General features: G+C 39.0%; 1 protein-coding gene and 1 pseudogene across 7 annotated transcripts in view; one reads left to right on the top strand and one right to left on the bottom strand.

The window, feature by feature from the left end:
* Positions 1 to 7,004: 7,004 nt before the first annotated feature.
* Positions 7,005 to 22,048, top strand: part of LOC137758355 (complement decay-accelerating factor-like) — a 28,699-nt gene continuing 13,655 nt past the window's right edge. For all 7 annotated transcript variants that reach the window (XR_011072945.1, XM_068534466.1, XM_068534463.1 and 4 more), the window contains exons 1-7: positions 7,005 to 7,191; positions 8,024 to 8,206; positions 9,619 to 9,810; positions 10,202 to 10,301; positions 12,259 to 12,344; positions 16,140 to 16,328; positions 20,031 to 20,867. Coding sequence is in view for 6 of the 7 variants with exons in the window: in XM_068534466.1 (XP_068390567.1) it covers positions 7,092 to 7,191; positions 8,024 to 8,206; positions 9,619 to 9,810; positions 10,202 to 10,301; positions 12,259 to 12,344; positions 16,140 to 16,328; positions 20,031 to 20,867 (1,687 nt within the window). In the remaining variant the exon portion in view is untranslated. The remainder of the gene's footprint in view (positions 7,192 to 8,023; positions 8,207 to 9,618; positions 9,811 to 10,201; positions 10,302 to 12,258; positions 12,345 to 16,139; positions 16,329 to 20,030; positions 20,868 to 22,048) is intronic.
* LOC137758356 (DNA-directed RNA polymerase II subunit RPB11-a pseudogene) lies at positions 11,678 to 12,250 on the bottom strand (annotated as a pseudogene).

The raw sequence follows: 22,048 nt of genomic DNA, 5'->3' as shown, positions 1-22,048 counted from the left end.
TTTATAAGAAGTGACCAAAGTGTTTCCCAAAGTGGTTGCACTATTTTACATACTCATTAACAGTGTATGAGAATTCCAGGTGTTCTATCCTCACCAATAAAAGGTCTTTTTAAACTTTAATCATTCTCATGGGTGTTTAGTAGTAGCTTATTGCTTTTTTGCTTTTGCTTTTCATTTCCTTGATGAATAATGATATTGAGCTTTTTTTCCCCCTGTGCTTATTTTGGCCATTCCAATACCTTTTTTTTTTTGTAAAATATCTTCAAGTGATGAAAGCAATAGATGGCGAGACACCTAAACCTGGGTGGATAAAGATACCATTCTTTGAATGAAGCAGGTTTGAAGTAGAAAGAGAGGTGATTGATTGGATATAAAACTGAGCTCACTTCCATATAGTTCTCAAATAAACTCAAAATCTTCTTTATAGTTCTTTTATCCTGGAAAATTCTTTCCTCTCTTTTCTACCTAGTGAAGTTCTAATCTGATACAGAGGTCAGGGAAGATTTACCTAAACTATGAATTACGAGGGAGAAATGGCCAAAGGTTGAAATAATGTTTTCAGTCCTCATCTTACTTACTATATCTGCAGTACTTATTAAACAAGTCAATAAATTCCAGGGTCATAAAGAAGATAGACCGGTAAATACAACTTAACTACAATTTATTCAGTGCCTATTCTGTGCATGGAATTGCACTAGGGAATAAAAGATAAAATGATAAATTAGATCTTATACTTGCCCTCAGTAAGTTCAAATCTCCTTGCAGTTTAGACTTGTCCCTCAATTAGCCCATATGTGGCAGAACGGACTAAGAAAGTACCAGCAGGGAGAGGCCAAGTGCTTTGAACCACAAGGATTAATGTGTAGGAGAGGGGAAGAAAGGATACCATGGAAGTCTTAGAGGAGGTGGTAATAGATGGAGACCTTGAGGAAAGAGCATTGACTGATTGCAGTTAATGCTTGTTTGAGGTAAATTGCCTTCTTTATAGCAAACTATTTGGCTTTATACAAAAAAGTGCAATTTATCCCAAGGAAATGCTCATCTTTAGGTAATTGGGTTTTATTTGACAACTAAAAGAGAAGTGGTAGGAAAATATTTACCCACTAATGAATACTTCTGAGAAATATCAAGGAACAGTTAGCTTTAATTATATACAACAAATATAAAGTAATGTGTAGTGGAAGTAGCATAATTTTAAAGCTACTTAGACCTGGATTCAAATCTTGGCTTTGCCGTCTGTATCCTTTGGTCTGATCATTTTCTCCTCTGAGCCTCAGTTTTATCATGTGAAAATGGACGTAATAGTAGTTTACTCATGGCACTGCTGTGATGGTTAAGCAGTGAGGTTAAGCCTCAAACTAAGAGTAGCACATTATGTGATCCTTAAATACAAATTTCTTTCTTCTCTTCTTACCCTTATGCAATTCTAATGAGCTCAGATTGAAGTTCTGCTTTTTAATTTGCAAGATCATAAATCAAGGCAAACAAAACACAGATGGGACTACAGGGGAGGAAGGGAAGGAGGACAATGTTTAAACAAATCTGGATCTTTGTAAATGACCTAATCTTTGCCAAAGAAGAAATTCTACTGGGTGGGAAAAGAATAAGGAGGATAACTGAATGATCTCAACACTATTAGCATCTCCTTTATATTTCTTTTATAGATTTTTCAAACTGTCTGTCATGACATGCTCTTTTTTATAAATTACATGAAAAGTGGGCACATCCTGGTATATGAAGTGTTCATTCATGCCTGTCATTGCCATCAATTGTTGCCAATATTTATTGAGTATTTATTGTGGGTCAAACAATATACCAAATGCTTTACATACATCATCTCATTTGTCCATCACAAAAACCCTATGAGGTAGGCAACATTATCACACCTGAGTTATAAATGAGCAATTTGTGTCACAGAGCGGTTGGATACCAGCCCACACAGAAAGTAAGGGAGCAATAGAGTCAGTATTTGAGACTAAGTCAGTATGACTTCCAAGCCTGCCCACTCAGTCTTTGTGCTATGTTGTCTCCCGTCACACACTCATACACACACGCTAATACACATACACATATACTCACACACACATGAACATACTTACATACCTACACATGGATGTACATATACCACACATACTCACACATCCACATCCTCTCAGATGCACAGCCACACACACATTAATACACATAAATACATGCACATAGACATATACTCAAACACACACACACCTCACACAAGTTTCTGGCTCCTGCCACCACCTCCACTTTGGCAAAAATTCATGCTGTCTCACAAAATTAGGGCTCGGCAAAGAAACATTTGCTTATGTGAGTCAAGCATCACACTTCCATTTGGCTGCTGAGCCCTTCCTCACACACAAGGAAGCCAGAGGCAGGGCAGGATGCCATTGTGCCAGGTGAAAATGTCTCACGGTATTAGGCCACTTTTACTGGGTACTGCTAAACCTGTACCCAGTGGAAAAAAAGAAAGCTATATCTGATGTAGTAGACTGATGCCCTTTATAAGAAATGGAAGTCTGCTCATTTGTTTTCACTTACTTTTTAAGAATACACTTTACTTATTCTGCACAGCACAGCTGCTCTGGTTTGCAGCTGCATGATAAAATACCTCAATAAAAAGTTTTTGTTTGTGTTGGCCATCTTAAGACTGTTTGGGGATAATTCTAGGCTGAGTTATGAATGCAAATATGAAACAGACCGATTTCCTAGAATTGAGGAACTGAAAGACACTGAAAGACTGGGGTACTTTGGTACTAGGTCTGACGTCGTGGTCAGGGAGGTTTCCCAGAGGAGGTGATGCTGAGCAGTGTAACAGAGAGTTAAGATCCTAAGCCCCAGCTCCACCCCTCATAAGCCAAGTGATTTGAGGCTAGTTACTTCCCTAAACACCAACTGTCTCACTTATAACTAGGGTGATAATATTTGGCTCATGGTTTTGTGTCTCTAGGCTTTCGGGAAATTACGTTTTCCTCTTCTCTTTCCACTATCCTCTCCTTCCCCTTTATTACTTGTACTCTAATGTGGGGGGTGGCAGGGAGGGCAGGTAGCAAGGCTCACTCCTCTGGCCTCTTTGAGTTTCTGTTTACACTCCTTCCCTTGGTTACCTCGCCTTCAAGCCATGTCTCATCCACGCTCCAGCCTAATCTCTCCTACATTTTCATCTCATGCTGTACATCTCCAAATGGACACCGTGCCCAGGCATTTTGTATTCAACAAGTGCTCAGCCAAATTTTTATTTCTTCCCTAAATTACCTCTTGACTTTGGAATAGATAATTCTTTCAAATAGGGCCTCTAGTCTCACAGACACCAAACCACTGAGCCGGCTTTAACGCTTTTTTTCCTTGTTTCTTATCAGTCACCAAATTCTGAGTTCTTCCATTGAAATGTATTTGGTTGGAGCAAACATAGAAACTGAAATGGCTATAATAATTGTGTCAGTGGTTTTTCAGAGGAACAAGATTGTTTCCTTAATATAGATTTATTATTTTAAAATTAAAGATGTTTCTGTCCTCCAATATGAAGTCACTGGACCATTGCATAGTGAGCTAAATTGAGTCTTTACTCACAGTCATTCCCACTGCAACATCTTATACACAACTGCCAAATTAACCTCATACTTCCTGCTTAAAATCTTCAACTGGCCTCCAATGCTTCTGAATAGCATAAAATGTGGAAGCCTTCTGTTTAAGGCTCTCTCAAGTCTGTTGCCAGCCTATCTTTCAGCCTTTTTTTCCATTAGTCCAATTCAGTTCCCCAAGCTCTCCCTAAAGGAAACTCCTTACTATTCGTGGAATCAAATGAGCTTTTCCTGACCCCAAACCTTTGCTCATACCATTCTTATCTTTTCTCATATTTTCCCTATTGCATTGATATTCATTTGTCATATTTAGCTGAATCACTAGGCCGTTAGCCTCCTCCACCCCAATTGACATGTTCCTTTTTCTCTTTTCTGAACCCCCATACTACATTGATTGTGGCATGCTCACAGTATTTATCATGTAAAAACTCTCTCCTAGGTTACAGATTCTGGAACACAAGTATTGGCCCTTTTTTAGTGTGCTTCTGAGTGGCCCTCAATTTATTAAAAACCTTTGATGTAGTCATTGGATGGTTCCTGGGACAGCGGTGGGAGCCGTGTTTCCTAACCTCTGCCAAAATCATAGATCTATTTTCTATTTTGTTGAATGTTTTTCAATTTAATTATATAAACATTGTTTTGGAATTGGAGAGCTCTATAGAGACTATTTTAGTCCCAAACTCTTTCTTAATCAATGGGTACATGAGTCCCTGAGAATACATAGCTGGTTTTTGGTAGGTCAAGTATTAAGGCTCAGCACCACTGCTGACACCAAATGCAGCTGGGTCTCAAATCACCTCCCCAAATTGCCTAATTCAGTGTCCTCCACACAGAAGAAACCTTTGCTGACTGATTCCAACAAAAAGAATGTAGTGTGGTAGGGTAAGATAGGTAAGTGTACTTTTGGGAATCAGACAAACTGGATTTAGATTCTGGCCTGGTCACTTAGTAGCTGCACAGATGTGGGTAAATTGCTTACTTACACAGCTTGTTTCCTCATCTATAAAATGTGGACAGTTATCTCCACTTCATGAAGTTGTATTGGAAAAATTGTATATAATGTATATGAAGTGACTGGAACACAACAAATTGAGGCCAAAACAATCTTCAGTAAATTATGTTTGTATATTTAATTTTTCTTAATCATGTATAGATTTTTGTCATAGAACCTTTTTCTAAATTGAATAAATGGATACTGGATTTCTTTTTTTTTTCTTTTTGCAACATTCTGAGGAAATGTTGAAATTTCCTGGGAGTGGTATTACTAAAAGTGTTACTAAAGAGTCCACCCAGTTATTGCTCATAAAAGTTCCTTTAAATAATGTATTATCAACTAAGTAGTTTGGAAGGTAAATGCTTAGAGCATTTAGTGTGGCTAAGCTGGGTGAGAGACATATTTTTTTTTTTTTTTTAATATTTGCAGACCTCATTGTTTTCTTTGGATAAAAAGCTATTATATTCACTTAATAAAAACTTAGAGAGCTCTAAGTTAAGTCTTAGGCCTCAAAGTGAAGTCTTCTAACAGTTCCATAACTGGACTTGGCCTTCAACTATTTTTTATGATGCCACCTTGCCTTTCACACCAATTCTGTGAGCTCAAGCAGGAATGTACACTACCTGCCTATGATGGTGTGGCAGAAGGGAGTGGTAGTTAAGGTCATGGGAGGCTCTTTGGAAGAATAAATGAAGACCTGGTATTACTTCTAAAACACTGCTGGGCCCTGATATACTTTGTGTTTTTATTTCAAATATGGGAGTAAAAATAAGGTGTTTTAATATCAAATATGAAGATCATATTAGATGGTTTTAAAAGCACCTCCCCTACCCCCCTTCTAAACTCTAGAATGTTTTAATACTGATAGGTCATGAAAGCCTATAGGAGTTCCTTTCCTGGAATCCGTACAGGACTGGTTCCAGCACTGGGTGACACAAGATTCCGTTCAGTACAGTAAGCATGAGTTAGAGAAAATGCTGTCATCAAAACTGTTGTTTTCCTCCTTATAAAGCTCATACAAACCAATAACGAGTGATCAGGAAGCATTTTGGAAAGGATAGGAGGCATGGATTCCACAGCTGGTCTGTGGACCAAGGCATAATTCCAAGTTAGGGATTCCATTTAATTAGGTAAAGTGTTTGAGGGCATAGGAAACCTAGGCTAGGACTCTGCTAACCAGATCAGGTAAATTACTTAAGGGAAACATGTACTTTGAGTCACTCTCCTTGAAGATGAGTAAGTGGCCTTCTCATCAGTGTCCTTTAGTGTTTTTGACAGAGACAGTCCTGGGCTGGGTGGATCTTCACTCTGACCAGCACCATATAGCTCTGTGGTTCTCAACCTGGCTGCAAAGTAGAATTACCTGGAGCGCTTTAAATAATCCTGATGCCCGGTCCTATCTCCAGAGATTCTAATTTAACTTGTCAGGTTTAGCTTGACATCTGGATTTTAAAAACACCGCCTCCCCTGCCCCCCCCCCCCATACACCCCATGCGATTCTAAGGTATGGCCAGCCTGGCAAACCCCTGGCATATACTTAAGGCCTTCTAACAAACCTTCCTCTTAAAATCCACCATCCTACCATTTAGCTTTTTAGCTTTATGGCGCTCGGTTTTTGTTTTGTCATCTTTCTCCCGGCCCGACACACAGGCATACTCCACAGGATGGTGACTTTCTATCTGCAGTCACACTACAATAGTCCCTAAGTAGAATTCAAGAGGTGTCCTTGGTATATAAGAAGAACCCTGGAGACGAAAGCGATTCTCATGCAAACATGGTAAAAACAATGCTCACTCCCTGCTGTGTTTCTTGACCTGTTTTCTGGGGTCGTTTCCCACTTGCTGTTTTCGTATTACAGAGTTTCCTAGGAGACAGCACACTGTGGTGTTTATTCTTCCATCCTCCTGTTGGCATTTGACAGACCTCCTAGTTGAAGACACCACTTCCCTGGGTGGGCCCTATTTCTCAGCTCCGGGAGCAAACAAATTCCACCGCACCTACAGCTCAGCTTTGCAGCACTCAAGTGCGCTTAATTTCCACTTAAGCTAATTCAGATTGCCGGGGAGCAAAGCCTGCGCCACTTAACCATTCTGCTCTCTCTTCCGTTCCCCCCATTTTTTTGTTTACTTAAGAAAGCAGATATTTACATTTCCACTTGGCGGCTCATTGCAGCCCCCCCGCCCCTCCCCCCCCCCCCCGCAGCGTCCAGCGCCGGAGAGCTCCTCTCCTTGCCCAGGATCCCTCTTTCCTCTGCTTGGGTCCCCTGAGGCCAGTGACGATGGAGCCCCCGCCCTTACCCGGCCCAGCACCTGGTGTGAGCAAAGCCCTTCTCCACCCACCTCTTTTGGAGATTCAGAGCCCTGGCCCCGCCCAAGGCGCTAATTTAACTCGAATTGCAGAACTACCGGGCGCTGCTCCTACTTCCAGCTCCTGGCTCGAGCCTGCTTGGTCTTAACCTCAGAGACCGCGGAGAACCCGAAGCCGGATCCCCGTCCCCGCGCGCTATGAGTCCCGCGCGGCGGAGCGCCCCCGCCGTGCTGCGCCTACTGGGCAGGCTGGCCCCGCCGCTGCTGCTGCTTCTCCTGCGTCCTCCGGCTGCGTCGGGTGAGTGGGGGTCGGGGACCCCCCCACGGGGACCCCCCACCCCACCCCTCAGGCTAAACCTTTAGGCAGTGTGGGAGGGGCAGGGCCCGTCTCTACAACAACCGAAAAGTCGGCGGACCAGGGTAGCTGAGGAGTGTCGGTATCCCTAATTGTTCCCGTAATCCTCTACCTTTAAGGATCAGCGCTCCTACTGGCACGATCCCTGGGGACGGGAAGAAGCTCTCCGCTGCTAGCCGGCAGTTAGGAAGCTTGCTGTGCTGGACCCCAGCTGGCAGGGTTTTAGGAGTGAGGCGTGGAGGGTAGAGGGAGCAAACACCCGGAAGCCGAAAGGTAGGGCTCGAATAGAGTGAATCCTCAGCATCTCCTTAAGGGTGGAAGGCCAAATAGTTGACCACTCTCACCTCTCAACAGGGTCCAGTCGTGTACAGACGTGGCGCTACAAGTTTGCGCGTCATCTCCTCCAGGTGTAACGTTCCAAGGGGGCGTCTGTCTTTATTGTGTGCCTAGCAACATTATGTATGTGAAAGTCTAAAACACTATATATATTTTATATATGTATATATATGTGTGTGTGTGTGTGTGTGTGTATATATATATATATATATGTATATATTAGATAACTAAGGGCAGGAATTTATTTTCGACTATTTTAGTTTTGAATTAATTGACAGACAGGAAGCCTAGCAAGTTCTCGGTATGTCAACTGAGCATTGGATGGAAATGTTATGTGGGCATATAAAGCCATTGCTGCTTCCCTTATTCGTCTTGGGAAAGGAATGCTGCAATGAATTGAAAAGTGGTATTTCCTTCAGTTCTGTTTTTTCCTCCCTAGGTGACTGCGGCCTTCCCCCAGATGTACCTAATGCCCAACCAGCTTTGGGAGCTCTTACAAGTTTTCTCAAACAAAGCACAGTAACATACAAATGCAACGAAGGCTTTGTAAAAGTTCCTGGCAAGGCAGACTCAGTGGTCTGTCTGAATAATAAATGGTCAGAGGTTGCAGAATTTTGTAATCGTAAGTTTTTCATTTCATTTTAGAAAAGTTATGGGAATGGAATGTTTCTTAAGTTTAATTTTATCCCTCTTTGCAGTGACTGGTAATTGATAGTTTTCTAGCATTATTAATCGCCAGGTTATACCTGTTGGCACTTCACAATCTAGCTAATTGACGGCATTGCTTTCTGGAATAGGTCCTGCCCTTCGTTAACTTTTTTTTTTTTTTTTCCCTTAACACTGTAACTCTTGAACTGATTAATAGCAAAAATAAACAATAGGTACTGTTTAGGGAGTAAATTATATATAACTACGTTTGGCAATTACCTTGAGACACATAACAGAGATCCTCTGTTTTCTTAAATTTCATTTTGTAAAGTAGGACTTACCCAATACAACTCTGTAGTGATATTTTTTTAAATTCTCAATTTTTATCTCAAAATCTATCATTATAGGCATAGCCCTAGATTAGCTTTGACATATACAAGTAAAGATAAAGGTAAGACTTGATTCCTGCCTTTGAACAACTTGGAGCAATGGAAGCTACAGTAAAGATAGAAACTGCCACAAGTATTTTTTGAAATCAGGTGTGAGATCAGCTTTAACTTTTTATCTATCCATGATACAAGGCAGGAGGTTGAAGTACATAAGTCTTTGCACATGTATCATGTTTTAGAGTTTATGACTCTTCTGCATATAGTACTTCATCTAATCCTTCCGACAACTCCCTGAGGTGAGTTAGGGACTTATCCACATTTTACAGTTGAGAAAGCAGCCCCCAGTTAAACAACTTCCTTGAGATCAGGAGCTCCCTTATGCAGGGTGGAAACTTGAGTCTTTTGACTATAAATCCAGTGCCCCTTCCACTATACCATGCCACTATAAATTCACATTTGCCTGGATGTTTACAGTTTGTAAATACTTTCAGGTACACCATTGGCTCATCTGATCCTTGTCCCCATAGGTTGTTCTGAGGATTAAATGAGTTTATATGTGTAAAACATTTAGAAGCACTCAATAAATATTAGCTATTATTGTTAACTATTATCGTTGTCTAGGACACTAGCCCAGGGATCTGGAAATACCAGTTCTCATCTACCCCTGTGCTACATGGGGCAGGGTAAGGGAACTGGCATTAATTGAGTCAGTTCCAGAACTATGCCAGGTAACTTAAATGAGTCATATTTTCTAAATTGTGGGCATAGTGACTTCTATGTACCAAATCTACTTCACAGGCCTCTAGTAACTAGGAAATGAAAATTTATATGTGAATATGCTTGATACACTGTCAATGCCATAGTGACATTAATATAAATACCAAATATGTACAAAGAAGTATAGAAAAAGGAGTGATATAGGACCAGATAATTAAACATAGGTTATAAAATAAAGTGATATTAATTTTTTTGTTGTTGCTTTTGTTAATAATTTTAGGTAGCTGTGATGTTCCAAGCAGGCTACTTTTTGCATCTCTCAAAAAGTCTTATACCAAACAGAATTATTTCCCAGAAGGTTCCACTGTAGAATATGATTGCCGTTTGGGCTACATAAGGGACCATTCTCTCTCAGGAAAACTAACTTGCCTTCAGAATTTTACGTGGTCCAAACCTGATGAATTTTGTAAAAGTGAGTATAATTTTTAAAGAGTATTCTTAATCATATGGTGTTTGGGGAAAATAGTGTTTCTTCCTTCACTCATAGTGGAAGTCTATGTGTACATGTTATTATTTAGAATGATTCTTAAATGAACCATTGGAACCATTTTATTTTAAATTAGGGAAACTAAATACTTGTGAGCTACAAATATTACTTTACTCACTGATTTCACATTTAATTAGTTTAAGGTTACCTAAAATGAAATAGTGTATAGTCTAAATATGTTGCTTTCTTGAAACTGATAAAATGAAGGTGTGATTTAAATAGTCTAAAGATAAGTAATATCAATGGTTCAGATGATGAATTTGCATAGATGTGTCTGAAAATTTAATTAAAAAAATCAATTTGTATTCTCTTCTAGAAAAATCATGTGCTAACCCTAGAGAAATAAAAAATGGTCATGTCAATATAACACATGACCTATTATTTGGATCGTCCATCCATTTTTCATGTAATACAGGGTAAGTTTGGATATATGAAACAGTATATTTAACAAATGGAAAAACAAATTAGGATTTAAGATAGAAGCTTTTAGATTTGTGGCCAGTGTTTACAAGCTAGTAGCAATAAAACCACCCCTCTGTTCAAAGATCCTTTATCATGAACTCATCACAGTTAAATTTAGTAAAATGGGGCAAGAAAGGAAGATTTCTTATAATACCACCAAATTCTCTCAATGGTTAGATTTCAGTACATATGTGATTCATTATAAAATTTTAAGAGTGATTTGTATAGGACAAAACTTGTGATAAGTTGATGATCCTTGGAGAAATTAAATCCTTTCAGTGTTAAATATGAAACCAATCTTTACCTAAATAATGAATTTGCATTTGCTTTTTCTGTATGCGAACAATCTGTTATAAAATATCATGGGTTAAAAACAATTATTCCTAGTGTGAAAATATCATTCTGACCTAAGATCTTTTATAAGTTCTCTATGCAGGGAAAAGGAACTTACTCATTGAGTATTGTCAATGTCTCAGGTGCTGCTAAAACCTGTATACTCATTCTCTCATTTAATATCTGCAAATTGAATTATGATATTTTATTCTGTATGTGTATCCCTGTTCTTTATAAAACTATCAGTATCACTTGTCTCCTGTACTAAACATAGATGTTTGGATCACTAGTATCATTAATATTAAATCTGGGGGTACTTTGAACCCTTTAAACCCATTCTATTATTCTATGGCATCTGTAGTGATCTTTTAGAACTCAGAAATATAAAATATTTAAGCATCTGTATCTTTTAAAAATGTTTTAAAACACTTTACTATTTTCTAACATGTGCCCTACCCAAATCAAAAATATTTTGCCTTATACATTTTTATTCTTCTTTTTCTTTTTAGTCGGTGAATATTTTTATTAAACTCTACTATGTAAGAGAAGCCTGGGGAGAGCTGCCGGGAGGCAGGCCCGGCAGCTGAGGCTTCTAGAGTAGAGACTCCTGGAAGCACATGGGTTTTCAGTTTCCTTCTGCTTGAGACGCTGCCTGGCAGCCCCAGGTTCCCAGGTTTTGTCCAGAATGAGTTTGTTCCTGCCACCTTCTCAGACAGAAATCTGGGTCTCTGGGCCAGTCCTGAAATGAGGCCCCTGAGTGGCTTTGGAACAGGTCCGCAACCTCCACTGAACTGATGGTCCATTTGCTTTGAAGTCACCTCTGCTTCAGCCCACAGCTGGGTCTTTTCCTGCCACATTTTATTAGGAAGATAAAACTATGTACAGGCCACGTCGGTGTCGGGGGTGAGGGGCTCACTGGAATTTCTACAAGGAGGCCCACAGCTGGAAGAAGTTCTCTTGTCCACCTGGTGCCTGGAAAACGGCCAGGTGCGGCCCACTACTCAATTCCTTCTTGCTTGTCTTTGATGGCCACCTGGAATCACTCTTCCAGCAGGGAGAGCTCACTAATGAGATCTGTGATGGCATTGGCGAAGGCCTCCTGGGGGCTGTAGTCCCTCTGCATGCAGATGATGATCTTGTGTTCCAAGGTGGGGGGAAGGGTGTGCTTTGTAGCCAGCAAACAGCACCTGTGGGTCCATAAGCAGCTGCGATTTAATGATGTTTCCTAGAGTGGTCTTCCTTGTTGACGGTGAACAAACAGGCATTGGGTACCTTGGTGTCCTTGTTAATGGTGATCTTCTTTTTGCCCTCAAAGAGCAAGAACGACTCGAAAGTGGGAGGGGCATTCACCCTAGCGTCGCAGCCGCCTCCAAAGCCGCCCTTTTTTATTCTTTAACGTCACCCTTTTAGATATAATTTTTTCTTTTCCTTTAAACTGCCACATGGACTTTTATCAACTATTGTTTTGTCTCTATCTACTGGTGTCATAAATATTTTAAGATGATATTCTGGAGAATTTAAGGGAAGTCAAATATGTGTGAATGGAACTTAACTTTTTTTCTTCCCTCATTGTTTTAGGTACAAATTAGTTGGTGCAACTTCTAGTTACTGTTCTCTTGCGGGAAGTACTGTTGAGTGGAGTGATCCGTTTCCAGAATGCCAAGGTAAGACTGAAAAATTCTAAGCACTCAGGTGTGGGACTGAATAATTAATAATAAATTGCTTTCTGCTCTTTAAGAATAACCCACAGTATGTATTTGTAGTGCCCTCACCTTCCAATGTGTGTGTGTTTTATCTAATTTAAAGATCTCTATTAGTAATGCTTCTTAATTTATTAACTGTGCAGATAAAGGATTAAAAACAAACTAAGGTTTATATTGTGCTTGGTCATCTTACCATTCCTTCTAACAGTCAAGTAAAATAAGTATGGGTTTTTTTCCCCCATAATTTTTAATTTTATGGATTAAAATACTGTTGACCAGAGGGTGTGTATGACTTGATCCTGTATGCCAAAATAAGTGGCAAAAGAAGGCATTTAACCCAGATCTCTTGATTTCAAACCCATAAGTCTTCTAACACCTAGTGTTACCTATGTGTTCCTTTAGGATTATTAACTGAGGTAGTTATGTAGAAGTGTTTTAAAGTGGTATTTTATCATTAGAGAAATAACCTTATATAATAAAGAAGAAGTATGGTTTCTGCACTTGAAAATCTTATCTTCTCAAGGGGGGAATAGGACACAGAGATAATTTCCTAAATGGATATATCAAGTTAAATGTATGTGCATTAGAGACATGTGTCTACCTGAAAATTGAGAGGAGTAAATATATGTAATATTCTAAAAAGTAGGCTTTATTTCTCTCATTGTCATTAAAGTTATTGCTAAGTGCAAGTTTTGGGGGTTATTAGGAGCAGGAAACTAGAGTAGATGCAGTGTAATTTATCAAGAATTTATTGACTGACACTCTATGGTAGGGAATGTGTGGAGTCAACTGATATGAAGACAAATAAAATGAAGCCTTGCCAACCAGGAGTTTACTCCAGCCACACCCATCTGGCGCCCTGCCCTCCTATAGCTACTATTTCTCCCTTTTTCTCATTATTATTTTCAAATATCCATCATTACTACCCACCATCACCTTTCCTATTTCCACCATCCAGTAAGGGATGCTGTAAATGATACTGAACCAAATATGGAAAGCAAGCAGGAGCTGGACCGTATCTTTTTCTAACACAGGCAACAACTTGTCACAAAGCCTGGACAAGCGGTCTCCCAGTTGAGGCCAATATCTTTACAAGCAATTGCTGTCATGAGTGTCAGAAATGTGGACACCAAGCACGTATTCCAGCACAGAAGAGCTTTTGCACTGCAAACCCACTTTCTTTTTGTGCTTGCCCACGGCTAGGCCGGGTCCTACTCTCTGTCTGGTATCTTCAACTCTGTGGTGAACATACTGATGTTCATACTTTCCTCTTTGATTCTTTTATCTGTCTCTGCAACTCAGCAACCACTGACATCTGAACCCTGCAGGAAAGAGCCCTTTTTCCTCAGCAACCCCAGTGTCTTCAATTATCCCTATTAAAGCCCTACTTCTCCTAGGGTTGATTTTCCACATAACTTTTCTGTTTTGACAATACCAAAAACATCAAGTGGAAAGTATAAATTCTTAAGCAATGAGCTGTTTTACCTCAAGTATGCATCCCTGGCCTCTATGAACACATGAGACAGCATTGATGTCCATGTGTGGATGTGGATATGGAGGTGTGGATATAAAGAATGAATGAACAATGGACATATTCAAAAATTATCCTTGGTTATACATCAATCAAGAGTGATAGTTGTTCACGTCTGAACAAAGCTTCAGTATCAGAAAGATCTGTTTTCCTCTCTCTCTGCCAGTATTTTCTTTTTCAAAAATAATTTTAGTAGACTGCTAGTACATGCTAGCCTGGAATCAATCCCTGCTATATAATATCTGTCGTCCCGGGCCCCTCTCTTTATCTTCTCACTTCTAATCACTAAATCATTTTCCTTTACTCCTTAATCTATTTCTCAAACCTGTGTTTTATCTTCCACCTATAACACTTTTAATATAGTTTATAGTCCATTATCTGGACTATTGCAATAAGGGCCACGCCTAACATTTTCAGGGCCCAGGACAAGGGTATAAATGGAAGTCGCTGGCCTAAGACCCAGCCTTTCTCATGTCAGCGCCCCCTTCTTGCACTGTGAGGGGTCTCTGATGCGTGTAAATGGATAGCTCGGCCTACACACCCAAGTCACGTCCCCTGTAACCCTTATCCCCACTCCACTGAACTTTGGCCTAAAGGTGAACACATCCACAGTATAGACCATCCTCAAGAATATGGACCAGGAGAAGACTTGAAAGGGGTGTTGGCACAGGGAGTTCTGGGTGCCAGTTCCTGGAGCATGATTTAGAATGGGGTGGGGGAGGAGCTCTCATTGAACATATCCCCCTCAGCCTGCAGATTCCCCATCTAGTAGAGAGAGGCCCAGCCAGAGGAGGGCCAGAGCATGGCCTTTTAAGATGTGGGAGCTAAGGCAGGAGTCCCATTTGCTCAAGTTCAAAAGTGATACTGATTGCAGTGGCCTCCAGCCTCCATTCTTACACTCCATTAATGTTTCATCTATACTCTACCCAGTGATCCATCTAAAACACGAATGTGACTTGTCTCTTTCCTTCTTAAAGCTTATTAGTGTCTCTTCATCGTGTACAAAGTCTAAACTCCTTCATATAGTGTACAAGGCTAGACATGGTCTACCTGCTTCTCCATGCTTATGTCTTGCCCTCATCCATTGCAAACTTCTGTAGCTGTCCAGATACCTCAGACTTCTTCATGCCCCCCATCATTCCTTGTGACACTGCCTCTGCCTGGAATGTCCTTCAGCCCCTTTTTTGCTTAGGTTTTTTTTTTTTTTTTCTTAAGGGTCTATTCTTGTAGTTCTCTTAGAAGATTTCCCTGACCCCCCAGGCTGGTTAACTGTCCCTCTTCTCTCTTTCCACACCACTGTGCATGCTTTTGTGATAATCCTCACCATTTTGTATTGAAATGATCTCTTTGAATGTCTTTTTCCACTGTATTTTAAGACAGAAGAACTGTATCTTATTCGGTTTTGCACTTCTATTTATAGAACAATGCCGGGTATGTATTAGGTGCTCAGAAAATGTTGGAACTGAACTGATGGTAATATGTGTTGTCATCGCCCACCCAGCCCAGTGTAAATCAGATTAACTTGTTCTTGTTCCTTGCTTTGATCAATGGCCTAAAAGTAATTCGTAAATTGCTAGTATTCTCTGGGTACTTAAGAGTATTTGTGTAATATAATTTGATGTTCACATGTGATCACATTGCTTTCCTGCTTAGGAAAAAAAAGAGAGAAAGAAAAACAACTTCATGGCTCCAGAGAATGTGGAACCATTTAATTTTTTATCAGGGTAACTGCCAGGGAGAGGCTTCTTTTTATAATATAACAAGCAATACTCTGCTTGTATTTGTTTTACAAATTCAGCTGCTTAGTAAGATTTACTTTAAATAAAAGGCCAAGAGTTAACACATGCTTAAAAAATTTTACCCTGAAAGTCAAAGTCTAATCCTGACATTTAAAATCTTTTGCTCTATCCAAAATTCCTGTTTCCCAAGCTTGCCACTTACATTCCCAACTCCTTTCATTTGGCATCGTTTCTCCTTGGAATGAAAAGCAGAGCCCTCTTCTCTGCTCTAAGAAGAAGGGTACATCTTAGGTTTAAACTCAAGTCCATTTACTCCCTAAATGGAAATCTCTGGCTTGCTTTCATCTCACCTCTGAGATGAAATGTTTAATTTAGAAGAATAAGTTTTTTCTGTAAATAAAATCTTTAACAAATTTTAGTCTTACTTGTTTATAAAAATACTTTGCCAGTTTAATTAATTTAAAATATGTTGGGATTTTTTTAAAGAAATTTTATGTCCAGAACCACCAGAAGTTGACCATGGAATGATTGAAGAGAAACAAAACAGTTATGCATATAGACACTCTGTAACATATAAATGTATGAAAGGCTTCACCCTGCATGGAGAGAGCTCTATCTATTGTACTGTAAAAGATGACCAAGGAGAGTGGAGTGGCCCCCCACCTGAATGCAAAGGTAATCAGTTTGCAGAGTTATATTTCTGATTTATTCTTGCCCTTAGGTCTATATATGGGCATCTGAGAATCTATGAACTCCCTGAGAAATGAATGTAAAATGTTATACGTATGCGTATTTGCATTCTTCTGGGGGATACAGTTTTTCATCAGACTCTACAAGGGGTCTATGACTTCCAAAAAGGACGAACCACTGATGTGGAGAACATATGGTAACATATAAATAAATAAATATACACATGACCTTTATGAATATGTATATACACACACACACACATACACATTATATGTCTCAAGTTTATAGTGAATTAGCTTAAATTTGCTGTTTCTTACCATGTTACTTTCAGTAAGTTAATATAGATATCTCTTTGTTTATACAAAGAGTGTATAAAGTGGTTTATTTTATTTAATTGGGAGAGAATCTTAGATTGAACTAAGGGATCTAGATAATGATTATATATGTGTGACAACGCAGAGAAACTCTTGCCTACCTGTTGACTTCATTGAATTATATTATATTTGTTTTCTGCCTCCAGAATTTCTGTCTTATTGAGAATGCTCTCTTCTTCATCTTTCTAGACCTCTTCTTCCCTCAGTGCTTTTTGATACTTAGGCTGTACTCTCAGAATCTTTAGAACTGCTTTTTAAGTATATTTTTGAAGAGATATTTAGAAGATCAATGAAGCTGGGTTATAACATTGCACAGGACCAGGAGGTGGCATTTATTTAAGCAGTGTCATATTTGAATGCCAATATAATTCAAGCAAATACTACTTTTATAATTATACTTGAATTCTATTAGCATGAATTTTTAAATACTATTGCTTGTTAATAATAGTTTTTTCATATAAATGGTATACATAAATATAGTGAAGTAATATTAAAACAATGTCGATGATTGTATAAAATGAGAAGTAAAAGTCTCCTCCAGTCCTACTCTCAGAAGTAGCCACTGTTTACAAATTTTTGTGTTTTATTCTAGAAAATAAATATACATACACATATTTCTTTTTTTAAATCATATTCATTGTATGGATATATTATTTATTTAACCAGTCTCCTATTGAAGGGAATTTAGTTTTTGTTCTAGTTTTTTAAAAAATTATTTTACAAAAGGTGCTACAGTAAATATTATTGTATATCTGTTCATTGTACATGTGTGCAAGTACATTTTTTACAATAAATTCCTTGCAGTGTAATTACTGTATATCAAAGGTATATGCAACTAAACTTTTGAAACATTAACAATATTGTTTCCAAAGAAACTGTACCAATTTACTGTCCCACCAATACTGTATCCTTGTTCTCTGCACCATTAATGAAAATGGTTATTATGATATGAAGATGTGATAGTATAAGTGGTGAAAATTTCATTTAATTGAATTCATTTAATTGTGAGTAAATTTTGATATTTTAAAATTTAGCCATTTGATCCACTTCATGTTTACTTTCCCCTGTTTTATTAAATCATCAGTTATTTAGAGCTTACAGCTCTATGGTAATGCCCAAGGAAGTCATGGCAGGCCAGTGCTCCCATGACAATAACTACAAAACCTGGGTAGATTTTTTTTTTTTAGATCATATTTTAAAGGCATAGGTTGTTCCCTCAGGGGAACAACTAGGGCTGAATGAACTAAAATTCCTGGGGGTAGGGAGTGAAGGCAAACCATTCTGAGGCCCATCTGGGCTGAGGATCCATCTTGACCCAGATAAAAGACCATTGCCAGGAAAGAGAGACTCTAGCAAAGCTTTCAATAGTTGTGGTGAGCTAGGATAATGCACTGGAAATTGGAAGTCCTCAAATGCTGACCCAGTTTTTCCCAAGAGCCATTTGCTGATTTCTGGGAGTGCAGGTGAGACTGGGGAGCTAGACCCCAAGCTTATGGTATTTGGACAACAAACCCATCACAGGAAGAGGCTTGTATCAAGCATACAGCCAGTGTCCTCCTTACGACATTTAAGCTCATTTTGAAGCTGTGTGGGGAAGGAGCCTACGTTGCTGGACTGGGGCACTGCTGAAGGACAGACTTGGCTCTCCTGCAGTCTCTCAGGGCTGAGGAAACAAAGATCCACCAGGCTGTCAAATCAAAAACCCAGAAGGTCCACTTCCAAGGAGCAGAGACAAGAGCAGAAGTAGACTGAGTCTTACAGAATCAGTCCCTCATAGGCTGAGTCCCTCATAGGCTGAGGATGTGATCACTTCAAACCAATCTGCCTATCAGAAAAGGAGACCCTCCCTTTGGTGGATCATATCATCTGAATTGTATGGCATATAATAAAAAATTATTAGATATGGAAAGAAGCAAGAAATTATAACCAAATTAGGAGAAATGAAAATCAAATAAAAAAGATCTGGATAATTGAGTCAGCAGACAAGGACTTTAAAATAAGTGATTAATATATTTAAGATGCTAATGGAAAAGATAAATAGAGAACTTCAACAGAGAATTGGAATCTATAAAAATAGTGTAAAATAGACATTCTGCAATGGGAAAATATAATATCTAAAATTAAGAGCGCAATAGATAGGTTTAACAGTGATTTGGATGTAGCAGGAGACAGTATTGGGAACTGAAAGAAAGGTTAATTAAAACTGGAGAACAAAGAGAAAAATGAATGTAAAATATAGATCAAATTTAAGAGACATTTGAGACATGTTAAACTCTTCTAACATATGATAAAAAAGAGGGGAGAGAGAGAGAGAGGGAGGGAAAAAGAAGAAATACTCTGAGATAATGACTGAGAATTTTCCCAAACTGATGAAATACATCAACCAACAGATTCCAAAAGCTCTCAAGACTCTAAGCAGAATAAAACCAAAACCACTTCCAGGCACCTCATAGCAAAACTTTGGCAACTTAAAGCAATGATAAAAGCACTAAGAGACATTGTTTTCAATTCTCGTTTTACAAATGAGAAAACAAGCTTAGAGAAGTTGACAACAGTCTCTAGTATGTGGTCAAACAGGCTTAGGCACTGCTCACTACTGCCTTATGATGGAGATTGCATAAGCAACCCAAAGTCAAACAGGCACTGATCTAAAATTTTAATGTTAGATTTGTGACTCTCAGAATAGGATCTTCACAGAATTTTCACTTCAGATATTTATTATCTCACCTAAAATCCAAAGAGGAACTAAACTAACCTATGTAAAGTTGGTAACCAACACAAGAGGAGAAAAAGGGCGTTATTTTTTTCTAATTGAATTTATTGCTTTAAAAAAGAAGTGAAACAAAACAAGTTCCCAAGGTCACTAACATGTCCTGAAAGCTTTGGAAAAAGTAACTATGTTGTGATTATCTTTGTTGGTTCAAGGTAGCATCCTGCCGTTCTTTGGTCTTGGCATGAGGGAAAGAAGACAATTTATGAGAAAAAGTATCTTTATTTGGGTTGTGTCACAGAATGAGATCACTGCCAACTCTGACTTTGGTTTCCTTTTTCACATAGAAAACAGTTTTAAGAACCTCAACACTACTTGGGTGTAAATTCACTTTAGTTGCCTAAAGGTATAATTTATTTCAAAGCAAAGACAATATAGCATTTCAGTTCTTTGGGAAATACATGAGAATACTTGGTTTCCTAAAAATCATATTTAGTTGTTTGTGGGGAAAGAGAAGAGTCATAGAGCAAACAATTGGTTCCTAAATTTTAACTTGGACAGCATTATTTAGCTAATTTTTTAAATAACATTTTTCCTCCACAGAAACTTTTCAAATTTACAAAGTCACACCAGCAGTTCAGAAACCCACCAGAGTACATGTTCCAGCTACAAAGGTCCCACCAACTCCTCAGAAACCCAGCACTGTAAATGTTTCAGGTACAGAAGCCCCACCAACTCCTCAGAAACCCACCACTGTAAATGTTTCAGCTACAGAAGCCCCACCAACTCCTCAGAAACTCATCAAAATAAATTCTTCAGCTACAAAGTCCCCAATAGTTTCTCAGAAACCCACCACTGTAAATGTTTCAGCTACAGAAGCCCCACCAACTCCTCAGAAACTCATCAAAATAAATTCTTCAGCTACGAAGTCCCCACTAGTTTCTCAGAAACCCACCACTGTAAAAGTTTCAGCTACAGAAGCCCCACCAACTCCTCAGAAACTCATCAAAATAAATTCTTCAGCTACAAAGTCCCCACTAGTTTCTCAGAAACCCACCACTGTAAATGTTCCAGCTACAGAAGTCTCATCAGCTCCTCAGAAACCTTCCACAGCAAATGATTCAGCCACAACAGCCCCAAATTCCCCCATATCAAACACTGTCTCTACAGCAGCTCAGAATCCCATCATGGCAAATGCTTCTGCATCACAGGCCACACCAACAACCCAAAGATTCACCATGGCAAAATCTTCACTTACACAGAATCTTAGAGCAACACAAAAGTCCACTGCTGTACATACCCCAGTGACCAAGAGTCTCCATGCAACACAAAGATTGACCTCTGCTCATGTTACAGCAACAAGGAGTCCAGCTGTTCCCAGGGCAACAACACGTTTTCATGCAACAAGCCCACCTAAAGGAGGAGGAAGCTCTCCTTCAGGTCAGTTGGCTACTCTGTTCAGGTTTCCAAGTATGGATTTTATGTGCTATGGTGGAAATTTCAAATTGATTGGGATTATAAGATTATATAGTCTCTGGTTTATTGTAGGCAGAGTTTCTTCATACTGATGTTCTGACTTTCTTCAGAGGCAGACTTGGATTGTGCTAGGGCACACATTTAAGAAAGAAACATTTTGCAGTAATATAGACAAATGTTGTGGCTCCATAAAAGCAATGCTAAATTAAGGTCGGTGAAGAAATTCTGTTTTTTATGTTAGCTTTAGGGAGTCACTGAATTCCTCAAGACCCCTCAAAGAACCAAATAGTATAATCCTTAAGGTTTATTTCTGGGTCTGATTCATTGACAGAGACCCATCCCTCAAGCATGCTAAAGGAACTCTCCAGATTCCCTAGAGTTGCTAATTTGGTAAAGCACCTTAATAGTGTCTTCTAAGTAATTAAAAACAAGAGTTCTTTGAAATAGTTCATATTAACTCTTTAAATGACAGTTTTCATGAAAGCAGAGTAAAATATGCTGTAGATTTCAGAAAAACCTGTTGAGTGAATGAAACCCCTCTTACTAATTAATGCTGTTTCAGACCACCTGGTCTGTGTAAAATATACATATAAGGCTTAATAACTTTTCTAAAGCAAATACTGGTATAACCACCACATATGTCAAGAAATAGAGCATCGGTAGCCCCTCACTTTCCAGATGCCCTGTCGATTCTGAACTCTATTCTCTGACTTCTCCAACCAGTGAGACTGTGGCTTTCTGCTCCCTGCACCAAGTGGCCTAGGGATTTCCCCCTGCTGCATCCATGCAAATCTCACTCCCTGCAGCTTACCCCCTGCCTGAGCTCTTCAGCTTTGATTAGTTTCTGTCTGAGTTACTTTGCTCTTCCATGCCTTCAAATCATTGTTATTGTTGTTTTTTTAATATTTTGTCCAGATTTCATAATTGCCATGCTCAAGTTCATTTGGCTATTATCCAGAATCTTTAAGAACTTAAAACATTACAGGTATTATTGTTGAAATTTCCTTTGTATGTTTCTTTTTTCCTTTAGGTAAAAGGCCAAATACCCACAAATACACAAACTCTCACTCCATTGAGTTCCCTTCTTTAAAAGGGGAACTTCAATTCCTGCCTTCTTTCTTAAAAAAATTTTTATTGAAGTATAG

The sequence above is a fragment of the Eschrichtius robustus genome, unplaced genomic scaffold (assembly GCF_028021215.1).
Source record: "Eschrichtius robustus isolate mEscRob2 unplaced genomic scaffold, mEscRob2.pri scaffold_81, whole genome shotgun sequence".
Classification (NCBI taxonomy): Eukaryota; Metazoa; Chordata; class Mammalia; order Artiodactyla; family Eschrichtiidae; genus Eschrichtius; species Eschrichtius robustus.
This window is presented reverse-complemented; position numbering and strand designations above follow the sequence as displayed.